Consider the following 14,879-nt stretch of genomic DNA (forward strand, 5'->3'; position numbering starts at 1 on the left):
CCTGTAGAGAAACTACAATAAATTTAAATTCCAGCACAGTAAATAAACAGAGAATCGGATCGCATTAAATTTTATTAGACAGAAATAATTGCAAATAATTGAATAGATTTTATACATCTGTGCACTGGCCCAGTAAGACAACACTCAGTATATTGTGTTCAATTTTGATTTCTTTACTAACGAAATTGTTGGTTTGAAAACCGTGTACTGCATGCTGTTTCGATTCACTCGCGATATCAGAATACTATTGAATTGAGCAAGATTTAATTCATAAATCTATATTCCCCGGAAATTAGTATAATCCAAGGCGAAATCATTGAAGGTGTAAACAAGAATAACTTCATCAGCTTAATTCATGTTGCAAGTTTTTGCTCTTGGGGAAGAACGGAACTTGATCTCTAAAAGAGCTGCTCATTCAGGGCCCGGATGAGCAGCTGTTCCTCCCCCACCCCCCACCCCACCCAAAGTAGAAGCTTCTACGTTAGAGGAATATGATTTTCTCAGCATAGAGGACACTTCTAAATGGCAACATGGACCATCCTGCTAAGTTTTTTTGCTTGTTTGAAAAGCACCTGACACATCTAATTATTGTGAAAATTACGCACGAATTCAACTATTCAAGACAGATAAGGATTCATGGTTGGGTATACTATGGGAATCATGGAATGTGCAGAAAATGTAAAAAGATGGAATAGAGGTGATTATCATTAAACATCCGAACAAATAGCGTAGTCTCATTCTTATTCCTGTTGATATATTGTATTAAATGAAAACAAAACATTAACGGACTGGGCACGCAGTAGCTATTTGCACATATGGACAACAGTGAAGTTAGAGGCCATAAACAAAAGAGAGAGGCTAATAAAAATAATAAATACGTTCAGGCGAAAGCACAGCACCTCGAGAATGTATAGGATGTGTAATACGTCATCACAAGGAACGGATCGACATGAAGATGGATTTAAGGTAAATCCAGACCAGTTCACGAGGTATCCCTTAATAGAACGCTATTGCATTGGAGTTTGCGAAGTAAAGTCAGTTGGGAGGATGATGGTGTGGAGCATACAAAATGGCTTAGTCCTGTTGGGTTCCGTGCTGTAAAGATTAAGATCATCCGCTAAGCAATGCTATGCGACGTGACTGACCAAGTAAATCGTCTGATCAACTAAAATCTAACAGGACAATGGTCTTCAATATTCTGCATTCCCATTTGAAATGTATGCCAGTAAAGTATTTGTTTCATTGCTTGTCCAGGAATCGAAAGATTCAAGACTAAACTAAGGTTCATTTGCCAGGGGCTAGCAACGGTTACATTGCCTGCACCTTCCACCAACTTCCATCAATCACAGTATAGTTCACAAAGAACCCACCACCTGCAGAGATATTAATAGAAGATTATCGCATTGTGATTTGTGACGCAGGGTGGGAGGATGTTTGTGTAGAACATAAACTGTGACTGAGGCCTATTCAGTTCCAGTTCAGTAAACAACAAGATTAACCGCTAAGTAATGCGAATAGTGAATAACAAGTAAATAACACGTGACTGGACAGCGGTCTTCACTGCTTTTCGTTCCCATTTAAAAACCGTGACAGAAATACATTGATTCTCTTGCTTTTGCAGATTCGTGAGATTTGCTCAAAATAAAACAAAAAAGTTTAATTGTCAGGATCTAGCTTTTGTTACAACTCCCACTTCCACTTCCATTCAGTGACAGTGTAGATTAGATTACAGTGTGGAAACAGGCCCTTCGGCCCAACAAGTCCACACCGACCCGCCGAAGCGAAACCCACCCATACCCCTACATTTACCCCTTACCTAACACTACAGGCAATTTAGTATGGCCAATTCACCTGACCCTGCACATCTTTGGATGGTGGGAGGAAACCGGAGCACCCGGAGGAAATCCACACAGACACGGGGAGAACGTGCAAACTCCACACAGTCAGTCGCCTGAGGCGGGAATTGAACCCGGAGTCTCTGGCGCTGCGAGGCAGCAGTGCTAACCACTGTGCCACCGTGCCGCCCACCATGTCCATGAGCAACCTAACGCATAAAGTTGCCGTTAGTATTCAACTAAAACAACTTCCCTGTGTAACTGTAATATCATTGAACATTGTTGGAGTTCATGGAATCCAGGGGTTTCCGCTTCCCTTGCACATCTTGACTTCTGCATACTCCGCCTGCTCCTTCCACTGTTTTCGTCTTGCCCTTTGCTCGAAAGTGGTGAGATTCAAAGAGGCATACGTCAGTTCACCAACTGTCCGGGTGCTTTGCCTGCGTGAGAAACAATGAAATATGAGGAAGTCTTCTTACTCTGTTTAATAAAGCCATTCAGGTTGTCGGTGTACATTACTGAGGTCGGATTTATGTCAGACTGGTCCGGGTTGGAACCGACTGTTAATTTTCAATACAGTACCTGTGCAGAGACAACTCTCTCTTCTTCCATTAACGGTTTCCCGGTTTTTCTCGGTTCGCTGAAGTTGAGAGCAGCATAAATCGAATTCACTGCCTCTGTCGCGTTTGATCTCGGCAGAAGTTTGCAGAAACTTTCGCCATGGGTGAAGTTTGAAAAAATGTACTTTAAACACAATAGTATTACATGTTGGGGGGTGATCAGTAAGAGCATATCAGGGCTGTGTGATCACCAGTGGCAAGCACAGCAGCTCTTATTCCGACCCGTTCACGGAAATATTCATTTACTACCCAAATTCACCAAAATTATCCTGGGCGATTGGAATTCGAGCAGGCGCATGCGCTAGTTAAGGCAAGTTCTGCGTTTCCTTGTTTCATATGACGCAACTTTCAACTGACAGTGTGGCATTAGGAGGGGGTCGGAATCTCCCTCAGAAGTAGCGCCAGCCAACACTCAGAGTTCGCTCAGAGATTTGAGGATGAGAATATTACAGAAGCACAGAATCGAGCTGAGCCTGTGCTTGTGGTTGACTACCATTGACAACACGCAAACTGTGTCCCAGAGGGCAGCACGATGGCTCAGGGGTTCGCACTGCTGCCTCTCAGGTAAAGATAGGAGAAAAAACAATGACAAATGCAGACTGGAAATTGGGATTGAAGAGGAAATAGATCAAAGCAGGATGGCAGAGTTACTTTCTCAGAGTATATTAGTGAACACACAATTTTTTATTTTATTTAAGACAGTCAACAGCGGTTAGAATACCACCACTACAGCAGCCTTTGTATTTGAAATGCATATTTAACTTCAGTTTCACTATCAGTTGTGATGTAAATTGAACCTATTTCCTACCAACACGAATGCAGCAGCATAGCTACTAGCGCCATGACTTGCCATTAAGACATTTTTGACCAGCGTTAACGCTCAGTGCAAAGGCTGAAGGAATGCAAGCAAAACGTTGAATTTAAATTCACCAGCTTTATTAAAACTAACAACTGATGCTGCTCATTACCTTCTGCTAATACATCTGTCTGCTTATCCTAAGCTATGCGAACATTAAACTTCCCGTGAAAACCACTGCTCTGATCTATGCACAAAAGCTGGGATGATGATCTTGTCGCACTGTTGGTTGTTTCAGAGAAAACATCACTTTACAATATCTAGTGACCTGCATACAACTTCCGCCGCAGCCTGAAATTATTCCCTGTCTTGTTAATCATGTTCACACGATTTGACTGCCTTTCGGAATGTTCTCTATCATTGCCCTGGTGGCTGCACAGTAGCTCAGTGGTTAGCACAGCTGCTTTATAGCGTCAGGAACTCTGGTTCGATTCTAGCCTCGGGTGACTATCTGTGTGAAGTTTGCACATTCTCCCTGCGTCTGTGTGGGTTTCCTTCCACAGTCCAAAGATGTGCAGGTTAGGTGAATTGGCTAGGTTAAATTACCCATGGTGTGTTTGGATGTGTAGGCTTGGTGCATTATTCGGGGAAATGTAAGGTAATGGGTCTGGATAGGATACTCTTTCGAGGATCGGCGTGGACTTGTTGAGCCAAATGATCTGTTTCCTCACTACAGGAAACCTATGTTGTTTTAATCATTCAGGTCACGTTTACCCAAGCTTACCTGAAAACCCTTTAACACGGTAGCATTGGTTACCAGTGCCATTTGGTTGCTGTGGCTCACTAATCACTTCTACGTTATAGATTCCAAGTCAAGTTGTCTCACACATTTATTTTTTCATTCCTTGATGATCTATATGTTGAACGAACGATGAAGAAGGATTGAGACTCCTGCTCGGAATCTTGGGTAATGATATAATATCATCAGGGGAGATTGATGTTCTCATCTCAGAAATGTATAGGTTACAATTTTGATTTCTGTACTAAAGAAAGCCTACCTTTGTTTTGAAAACCATACACCAAATGTTTTTTAGATTCACGCGTGGTTTCAGAGAATTCTTCTGTGCAGCAAGGTTTACTTCATAAGAGTACTAAATAACTTTAACCAGACGCCATCTCATTGGAAGATGTAAAAATAATCAAATCATGACCTTAGTGAAGTTAATGTAGGAAGTTATTGTTCTTAGTTAAGGACAAAAACACTTATTCTCAAAAAGGGACTGATCGAGATGAGGAGAAGTTCCTTCCCTCAAGGTGTTGTAGATCTTTGGACTCCTCAACCTAACAGGAATGTGTATAGTTCACCATAGGAATTGCTCCTATATTGCTATATCCACCATCCTGCGAAGTATCTTTGTTTGTTTATAAACTATCTAAGACGTCTGGCTATCATTAAAAGTGAAAGAAACGTTATTTTGTCTATTCAAGACAGACATGCATTCTTTTATGGGCATTCAGGTAATCATGACTTATAAGGAGAGTGTCTGAGATAATTATCGTCAAAGGTTATAATGAATGACCTACTCTGTTCTTAGTCCTTTTAATAGATTGTATTACGTTTGTAAAAATGTATTAATTGAGTTGGCTTAAAGGAGATATTTGCATTTATGGGCGGTGTGGGAAATAGAAGTTGGAAACAAAAAAAGTCGCTAATTAGAAAAAAAGGTTTGGAGGAAATAAAACACCCAGGAAAGGTTTAGAATGTGTTATTCGCCGTCACAAAGAATGAATGGACTTCGGAATAGATTTAGAGGAACCTGGACAAGTTCATGAGGGAGACATTAATAGAAGGCTATTGCATTGGGTTTTGTGAAGTAGGGCAGGATCGTGGAAATTCGTCCAGAACATCAAGTGCGGCGTCGACCTGTTCAGTTCCTATGTAGACATTAACATAGATTGCTCAGCAATAGTATCTCATAATTAACTAGTCCGATTCACTATATTTTGATGTGAAGATACCGGTGTTGGACAGAGGTGTACAAAATTGAAAATCACACGACACTCGATTAGAGTCCAACAAGGAACAGTGCTCCGAAGGCTTGTACTTTCAAATAAACATGTTGGACGAGAACCTTGTGTCTTGGATTTTTAGTTTTGACTACAATTTGACTAAGCAAGGGGGAACACTGCGGGCTCACAACGCCAAGAATCAAGGTTGGATTTCACCCTCAGTTATTATCTGTGTGGAGTTTGCACATTCTCCCATGTCTGCGTAGGTTTCCGCCCCGTGCTCCGATTTCCTCCTGTGCAGGCAAGGTGGATTGGCAATGGGAAAAGCAGGTTTACAGGGATTGGGTGGGATGCATTTCGGAGGGTCAGTGTGGACTCTATGGACCGAATGGCCTGCTTTCACACAGTCGGGATTCAATGATTCAATATTTTCTTCAGTCCCATTTATCACAATGACAATATGGATTTATTCCATTGCTTTTACAGGAATAGAAGAATTTCAAGAATAAACAAAGGTTCAGCAGTTAGAATTCACCATCGATTAAAGTATCATTCACAATCAACCCATCACCACTAGTTTGTTGTCGTTTTCAAATAGACAAAACGAAAGCAACTCTTCTGCAACTGTAATATCACTGAACATTATTGGAGTTCATGGAATCCAGGAGTTTCCGCTTCCCTGGTTTATTTTGACCTCTGCATACTCCGCCTGCTTTTCCTTCGGTTTTCCTGCAGTTTTCTCGGAAGCGGTGAGATTCAAAGACGCGTAGGTCAGTTCGCCATCTGTCCGGTGCTTTGTCTGTGTAATAAAACAATGAAATGTAAGTAGTTTATGCCAACCACTTCAATAAAATTATTCAGGCTGTCGGTGTACAGTACTAAGCTAAAAATCACACAACACCAGGTTATAGTCCAGCAGGTTTAATTGGAAGCACTAGCTTTCGGAGCGACGCCCCTTCATCAGGTGGTTGTGGAGTACACAATTGTAAGACATAGAATTTATAGTAAAAGTTTACAGTGTGATGTAACTGAAACGGGGAGAAAGTGAGGTCTGCAGATGGTGGAGATCAGAGCTGAAAATGTGTTGCTGGAACAGCGCAGCAGGTCAGGCAGCATCCAGGGAAAAGGAGAATCGACGTTTCGGGCACAAGCAACTTCTTCAGGAATCACCAATCAGTTGTAACTGAAACACCAATCTGGGCTGACACTAATTGTTAAAGTTAACATGAGAATGTAACTTTAAAACAAAGTTTTGTGATTTGCATATGAAAGTAACGAAACAATGTCATGCTAAAAGATGACAGACTTAACAATCAAAGTATTTTGCAATGTGTAATTTCAGTTACATCACACTGTAAACTTTTGTTATAAATTCTGTGTCTTACAATTGTGTACTCCACAACCACCTGATGAAGGAGCGGCGCTCCGAAAGCTAGTGCTTCCAATTAAACTTGTTGGACTATAACCTTGGGGTTGTGCGATTTTTAACTTTGTACACACCAGTCCAACACCGGCATCTCCAAATCATACATGACTGAGGTCAGACGTGTGTTAGAGCGGTCCCTATTGGAAAACCGATGGTTAATTTTCATGACAGTACCTGCGCATACACGAAGCTCTCTTGCTCCGTTCGCAGTTTTGCAGGTTTCCTCTCTCCGCTGAAGTGGAGAGCAGCATAAATCGGACTCACTGCTTCTCTGTCCCGATTGATCTGAGAAATATTGTTTTGCAGAAATATTAGCCACCAAGTTTAAAAAAAATGTTGCAGTCAATAGCATAACAGATTGGTTGTGGTCAGTTCGTGCAGGTTAGAGTTGTAAATAACACCGATGATACGATAGCCATGGTAAGGACTGCAGCTCTTGCTTCCCACCCGTTCATTGGAACATTCATTCACAACCGAAGTTAAGATAAATTATTCTGGCCGAGTGGACTCGAACTGGCGCACGCAATGCTGAATAGGTAGCGTAAGTTCTGAGTTTGCTGTTTTCAGACTATCCCTATCTTTGCTCGGAGTTTAAAGCTAGGAGCAGGTCGGAATCCCGCCCAGGGCAGTCAACTCTCACAAACACGGTCAGAGATTTGGGGATGGGAATATTGGGCAATCACAAATCGAGCTGTGCCTCTGCTCCTGACTGAAGAGCAGGCCAACTGATCCGAACAAAACGCAAACATTTAAAACTGTCTTAGAGGACTGCCGTCTCGTCTGGACTCGACATCATTGTCCCAATGAATCACTGTCTCGTGTTCATATTACAGTGATGCACTGGGGGCACCGTGAACTCGATATGCGCGCGGTCGAAGGAGTACGTCTGAGATTCCTGGAGTATGGATATAAATTACCCGTATGTAGACAACATCCCACTCACAGTTTCGTTCTCATTGTCATAAATAGAAACTGACCTGTTCCTCAAATTGGCTGTTCATGTCCTCAGCAATCGCGTTGCCTGTCAGAGAATCGAATGGCATTACACACATGATCATTTTCACAATGTACCACATGTCCGCAAGAAATTAACCACCATTGAAACAAAGTGAGCAGGCTCGCCGAACGCTAATATTCTGCTGTTTCTCTGTATGAGATGAGCGGCACATTATGCGCACTGCTCTTGAAAATTTCATTCCAGACTGCCCGTCCCCTTTCTCTCCTACTGCAGCAGTGAAATGTAACAAGAGGTGAAAGCCCAGGACAGAATCAGGAAAAGTTCACATCTCACCAGTTGTTCTGTCTGATTTGCACCCCTTGAAGACAATTCCCAGAACTAAAATCATAATCCCGCCTGCAGCACAACCAAAGACTAAGGCGTAAGAGAAAGTACGGTCTTGGTTACCTATAGGGGACAGAGAAAGTGGAATGTTAGCATTTTTAAAAGCAGATGATACAACGTATTCGACAACTCCAGGTAACAGACTACACTTACATTAAATCCGTCTCTGCCACATTCCTGATGCTTATCACCGAACGCGAGGCTCCGTTGTCCCTGTATCGACCAACTAATTGAACCAAAAATGCGCCTATCCATTTCGAAAGCACCAGCACGTGTTCAGATTAATGACCGTATTTGACTTAATGAATATAAAGCATTGTTTGTTTTCCCTCCGCGAATTAGTGTGTATTTACCAGGTGTAAAGATCTCTTCCTCGTTCCACACGTCATTCAAGCAGGCCGAAGAATTGACCCTGTGCCCATCATTTATTAACCATGCTTCATATATTCTTATCCCAACCATTTCGATAAATAACAAGCACTGGACGCAGCCCTGATCCATGCGGGACACCACTGGTCACAAGACTCGAGTCCAAAAAGCAACTTTCTACCACCACCCTGTCTCCTCCCGTCAAACCAATTTTGTATCCAATTGTCCAGCTCTCCCTGAATCCCACGTGATCTAATTTTACTAACAAGTCTGCCAAGTGGAATCTTGCCGAAGGAATTTGTGCCAAAAGACTGGATGAATGCATCGGTTTTTACTATTGGCTCATGGGATGTGGGTATCGGTGGCTGAGGTAGCATTTGTTATCCATTTCTATTTCTTTGCAGTAGAGTCGCTGTTGTAACATATGTATTGTAGCATCCATTATGAACACTGTTTTTGAAAGGCCAATGTGACAGTGATCAGACCATCTGATTCTGTGATGTGGATTTCGGGGATAAGTATTCACGCAGGGCTTACTTGCTGTTCTGCAAAATGGCGTGCTGGATCTTTTGCTCCTGTGTGAAGGGACAATCGGTTCAAGCAGATTTTCCTCCTCCTCGGATGCTGCCTGATCTGCTGTGTATTTCCAGCACCACTTTAATCTTGTCTCTAATCTCCAGCATCTACAGTACCCACTTTAGCCCCAGAAAGACATCACCTTCAACTGTGCAATACTGCCTCGGCACTGCGGGGTCAAACCATTATGGGTGGGATCGAAAGGGGAACTGATCCTACGGCCTTCAAAAACAGAAATGAGCGACCAGACCAACTGAGGTGCGTACCAAGGCAGTAAACACGGAATCCCCAGGAAGTGAATGGAGAGCGAGTGGCGCCAGATGTTGGACGCATTACGGTGACGGAGATAAGGAGGACAAGAAAGTGGGAGGTGAATATAGAGAGAAAGAATAATTTTGATTTTTCCAATAAGACCAAGAGTGAATTGGAGAGAGAGAAAGAGAGAGAGAAAGACAGACTGAGCGCGAGAGCAAGAAAGTGTTTAGCATCAGTTTTGTGGATGATTCCTCGCATCAGACGAGGAAACTGGCTATAGATATGCTGGTTCCCGGACACAGTGCAGATGCAATGCAGGCCGGTTGCTGTCTGTGGTCAATTTTGAACTGACGGCTTCGTAACACTCGGTAAAAACAAGGACTGCAGACGCTGGAAACCAGAGTCTAGATTAGAGTGGTGCTGGAAAAGAACAGCAGGTCAGGCAGCATCCGAGGAGCAGGAAAATCGACGTTTCGGGCAAAAGCTCTTCAACAGGAATCATAACACTTCAAATCTGTATTTAACTTTGGCTGAAGCGCCAAGCATCCGGGAACGGATTGGACCCTTGTATTTTAATAATGATGACAGATGTTAGGGTCCTCTGTATATCAAAAATGGAACACCGGTGACCCTTACCGTGATTCGGAATTTTGTCGCTGATGTTTGCCGGGACGCTGAGTGCGACGTGAGAAACCTGGCAGGTATAGACTGAGCCCCTCTCCGGAAGACTGAGCTCGCTGGAAACTTGAAATAAACCCTCTTCGTTCAGGATTTTCCTGATGTTGATGCCAGACGTGATTTCGGAGAAATTTTTATACCACACGAGTTCAAACTGCCCCGGGAAGAAGCCAGCTGTTGTGCAGAGGAGAGCGAGGAAGGGCGAGTCGAGGCGGGTTATCTTCAGCGGGGTTGGCGGCACTGGAACACAATAACATTCAATAAATCAATATCGGAAGTTGTGCGTGGGTTGAACAGAAGACAGAACAGCCTGTCAAAAAGGCATAGACGTTTTTTGAATTTTGGAGGGAATGTTTTTCGAATCACCCTAATAATGTTAACAAATAAAGTTCCAATTCTGAAACTTGAAATCGATTTTTGCTTGTTAAACCGCTCCTTCTTTTTTATTCAGATAGAAAGTGGAGATAAATGGAGTGGACAAAACCCTGCACAAAACAGACAAAATGTTGGACGAGGCACGTGCTCTGCACACGCAGCTCAGAATCTGTATTGAATAAACAGTGGTCACAGTTAGTCAGTGTCCATACTAAATAATCACCAGTTCCACCAAACACCCTCAGTTTATTGTTCATTGAACAATCACTGGTTCAATTGGATACCAGGAATCCAGAATCTACTTAATGGATCCACCAGACATTCTCAATCCACAGTTTGCATTTAATTATAACTGGTCTCATCAAAAGCCTCAATCTCAAGTCCAGGACTGGTCGTGTCTTTGTATTTTGGTCGCAATGAACGACGATTGAAGATAGATAAAAACGGGGCGTTCAGTTTCTATCACTAGCGTGACACTATCACAAATACAAGCTTAATCCAATTTATTTTTCACTCCCATTCTTTTTTTTTATCTCGTTTTGATTATTGAGCTTGGAATTTGACCCTCTACCTATCTGTCCGAAGATACGTTTGCATTTGAGATCAATCCAACCTCCACCCGCATCTGTTAAAAACTGCAATAAAAAAATCGCATCCTAAATTCAAGAATTCCTTTGTTTGCTCCACCCCGCCCCTCAAAAGACGCCAAATAGCTAACTTTTTTCAAGGAAAGGTGTACATGCAATGTTGGCGTTTCTATCGATTCAATATTCTATTTCCTATTTCCAATTGCCCTTGCGAAGATGGTAGTAAGCTGTCTTCTTGAACCACGGCAACCCACGGAGGTATACCTGCACCAGTAATGTTGCAAAGAAAGGAGTTTCAGAATTTTGACCCAGCGACACTATTATGGGAATGGTGATACATTTCAAAATCGGGATGGTGAAAGGTTTGGTAGGGAAGTTGTAGGTGGTCATATTGCCATGTATCTGCTGCCGTGGGCTTTGTAGGTGCTGTCGACGAATATTGAGTGAATTTCGACATCGCATATCCTTCTAAACGTTTCCTATTCATACACCCACCCAGATGCTTTTAAATGTTGTACGTGTACAAGCATCCACTAGCATTCGAGCCTTGTACTAGCCTTCTCACAGCTTATTCCATACACTCACCACACTCCTCGTGGAAAGTTGCCCCTTAGGTCCATTTTAAATTATTCCCCGATCACCCTAAAACTTTCCACTGTGGTTCTGTACTCCCCCATTCCAGGGAAAAGACTTTGTCTATTTAATTTAAACACGCCCCTCATGATTTTATAAACCTCTATCAGGTCACCCCATAGCCACTGACGCTCCAGCGAAACCAACTCCAGCCTATTCAGCCTCTCCCTATAGCTCAAATCTTCCAAGCCTGGTTACATCATTGTAAAACTTTTCTGAACCCTTTCAAGTTTCACAACATCCTTCCGATAGGAAGGAGATCACACCGTATTCCAAATGTGGCCTCACCAATCAACCTGCACTCCAAGGTCTCTGTTAAGCAACATTTACCAGGACGTTCCCATTATGTGTATAAGTTCTACCCTGATTTGCTTTTCCAAAATGCAGGACCTCACATTTGTCTAATTAAACTCCATCTGCCACTCTTCTGCCCAGTGGTCCATCTGATCAAGTTCTTGTTGTTCTCTGAGGTAACGATCTTTGCTGTCCACGGCACCTGCAATTTTGATATCATCTGCTAACTTACTTACTTTACCTCCTATGTTCACATCCAAGTCATTTATGTAAATGAGGAAAAGCAGTGGACCCAGCACCGATCCTTGTGGCACACCACTGGTCACAGGCCTCCAGTCTGAAAGGCGACCCTCCATGACCACCCACTGTTCTCTACCTTTGAGCCAGTTCTGTATCCAAATGGCTAAATCTCCCTGTATTCCGTGTGATCGAAACTTGCAAACCAGTCTACCATAAGGAACCTTGTCCAACCCAGTCCATGTCGATCCCTTGGGAAATATGTTGGTTTCCTAGTGGAGCACACATTCTTCACACAATGTGAATTTGAACAACATGCGATATTTGCATGCACTTCTCAGGATTGCGTTTAGTCATATTCTCATTGATCATTTGCTTCATGCCTCCAAACCTCATTTTCAATTGACAAAATCCTGTTGCAATCCCACGCCAACATCTGGTATGGATGATGCCATTATCCATTTCAAAGGCAGAGTTGCTTTGCAAAACAGGCCAGTTACATTTGAAGCTGGTGCACAGACTTGAGCAAGTGCCTCGAGGACCTATCCATTATTCAGAAAAAAAATCACTGTTCATAAATATTTCCATACTGCGACTTCATGTAGGTAGACTGGTTGCATCAACATAACGAGGTAAAGTGTTCAGTAAACTTTACTCACTTCTTAAAATCAGGACTTAAGATGAGACTCAAACAATGAGGCATGTAAAGATTTATCAACAGTTGCAAACAAAATTGGGGATTAACCAAAATAAATATATCCCTGTGAATTTAATCTCGAAGTGAACGTAAACATCGCCTCAAAATCATACTTGGAAACAGCGTAAATACATTCCTAGTTTCAAGTTTACGATAGAAGCAGTCCAAATAATACTCTCTGCTTCTCAGGTAAATTTTGAGTGAGCACTTCTTCGTATTTAAGCTTCCAATCCGACAGTGTAAGGAAGCACGTCATTTCTGAGACAGCATTTAATAATTCGTTCTACCTTAGTTTGCATCGGAATGTTTTCCTAAAACCTGTTCCTCTTCTGGAGGATAATTATTTGCTCTCGTTGTGCATTACTCACATCGTGCTGTCGCTGTATCCGTTTATGATCACTTGCACCTATTTGATAATCGATTTTGAGAACCTGACATTTACCTCTTTAAAAGAAAAACACTTCTTTCCACGTTGAACTCCATGACAAATCTAATGCACTTCATTTCCGATAGCTATCTAACTCAAGTGGAGCATTATTTAGGATACGTTATCTGATTTTAAATAGTCGGTATAAAACAAGATTAAATACATTACACGGCCTGGCGAGCTTTGATTGACCGCGGACGGCAAGTCTGATGTACACCAACACAAGTTCGGTCGATGTCTCCTTGAACTGAAAAAAAAGTAAGCTTGCATTGCGGCACCAAACTATTAGCAGACTCCGTGCTGCTCTTTTATCTACTATCGATGGAAACCTGCCTAATTTAATGTTGACCATTTCTCCTCAGTGACACTCACCGTGTACGATAAGCTTAGTCCCATTCCCATTGGAAGCCTTCCTGCCGAAGACGCTGATGCTACAGTAATAGATTCCGGAGTCGCGAAAGCTCACATTCAGCAGATGGAACACAGAAAATACTTGCTTGAACGGTAACATTATTTTCCTTGCGTCTGCTGTTGGGTCCAAAGTTTTGGTCTGCCCGTCTTTCCGCCAAGAGACATCCACCGATATTTTGCGATCGAAAAGCGGGATGGAGCAATACATTGACACATTTGCACCTTCCACTGCAGGCAGGCACGCAGGGATTTGAGTCACAGGGAAAGGGGTTTCGCCAGTATCTACCAGAAATATATATAAACATTAGTCGTTCATGTTTCATGTCCTGAAAAAGGTAAAGAGGTAAAATAATGGGTAAGAAACTTAACGAAAGTAGATCAAATAATTAATCATGAAAACGAAGTTTCCAGTTTTGAGTTCCCGGGATTTCCATTCATATTCCTATCCGTTAGATGACTGTCAATATTTATAGACCTGTATAAATTATTCCCAAGGCTGAGAGATAGCACAGCACGTGGAACACAGGCATCTTGGGCAGGGAAGATCTCGAGCAGGAAGACAGCAACAGCCAGCGAAAATCGGTGGAAAAATTATAACCATCTGGGACTCTCTGGTGCATTCAGGCATCTACTCTGTGTCTGAGACAACCTCAATGAATTGGTTCTGTTTAAAGCAAATGGACGGAAGTAGGTGTTGCAAGATGAGGATGGCTCAGGTCTGATTGGTGACCAAGAGAATTTGAAATATTTTTGCATGACGTGGAAGGTTTCAAGTTGAGACAATCCTTGTCTGAGTTCAGTGTTGTCCGACCTGTGGCAGTTACGGGAGTTGGGAGCACGGTGGGGATGTGTCCCAGCGGCAGGACGAAATTTGACAGAGGGGGTGATCAAATAGAAATGCATGCCCTGATCTTTCAGTTGGAGCGGATGCAATGTCCTTGAATGACTTTGTTGAGGTAAAACAGGGAGAAAGGTGTGGTCAATGGTCAATTGTTCGGGGGTTTATCCCAGAAGAGCCATGTGGGTGCAGTAAAGCCACCCAGTCCGAGGGAATCTGATACACTGACGAGATAAGGTGGATGAAAATGAGTAGGGCCTATCGATTTCAACTGCACAGTGGAAGACAGGTGGAGATGTAGGTGTGGTCGTTTTCTCTGGTAAAATCCCAAAGAGGTGCTGGGAGCCTAGATGGAAGGAATTCAATGGTCAGCAGCACATTTGTGAATTTCTTTATTTTGTTTCATTCAAAATTCAAGGTTTATTCTTGATTTATTCAAACTCATTTCTGATTAATGAATTTTCAGCATAAAA

General features: G+C 42.5%; 1 protein-coding gene across 1 annotated transcript; it reads right to left on the reverse strand.

Moving 5' to 3' along the window:
* Positions 1 to 5,720: 5,720 nt before the first annotated feature.
* On the reverse strand, positions 5,721 to 14,098 carry LOC122558646 (uncharacterized). Its single transcript, XM_087995578.1, has 7 exons — positions 14,044 to 14,098; positions 13,530 to 13,850; positions 9,866 to 10,147; positions 7,979 to 8,092; positions 7,665 to 7,708; positions 6,862 to 6,972; positions 5,721 to 6,060 (listed from the first exon to the last, which is right to left on the reverse strand). Exons 1-7 carry the CDS (start codon positions 14,096 to 14,098, stop codon positions 5,914 to 5,916), a joined length of 1,074 nt encoding a protein of 357 aa, XP_087851704.1. The 3' UTR covers positions 5,721 to 5,913.
* Between the last annotated feature and the right edge of the window lie 781 nt (positions 14,099 to 14,879).

Source organism: Chiloscyllium plagiosum, unplaced genomic scaffold (assembly GCF_037043375.1).
Source record: "Chiloscyllium plagiosum isolate Xiang-an unplaced genomic scaffold, Cpla_swu_hap1 HiC_scaffold_17, whole genome shotgun sequence".
In the NCBI taxonomy this organism is placed as follows: domain Eukaryota; kingdom Metazoa; phylum Chordata; class Chondrichthyes; order Orectolobiformes; family Hemiscylliidae; genus Chiloscyllium; species Chiloscyllium plagiosum.

Coding starts and splice junctions, on each gene's coding strand:
- LOC122558646 (XM_087995578.1), bottom strand. CDS start 14,098: ATGCCTGTGTTCCACGTGCTGTGCTATCTCTCAGCCTTGGGAATAATT. Junction 13,851..14,043: donor CTTGGGAATAATTTATACAG/GTCTATAAATAT, acceptor TATTTCTGGTAG/ATACTGGCGAAACCCCTTTC. Junction 10,148..13,529: donor GACTAAGCTTATCGTACACG/GTGAGTGTCACT, acceptor ATTGTGTTCCAG/TGCCGCCAACCCCGCTGAAG.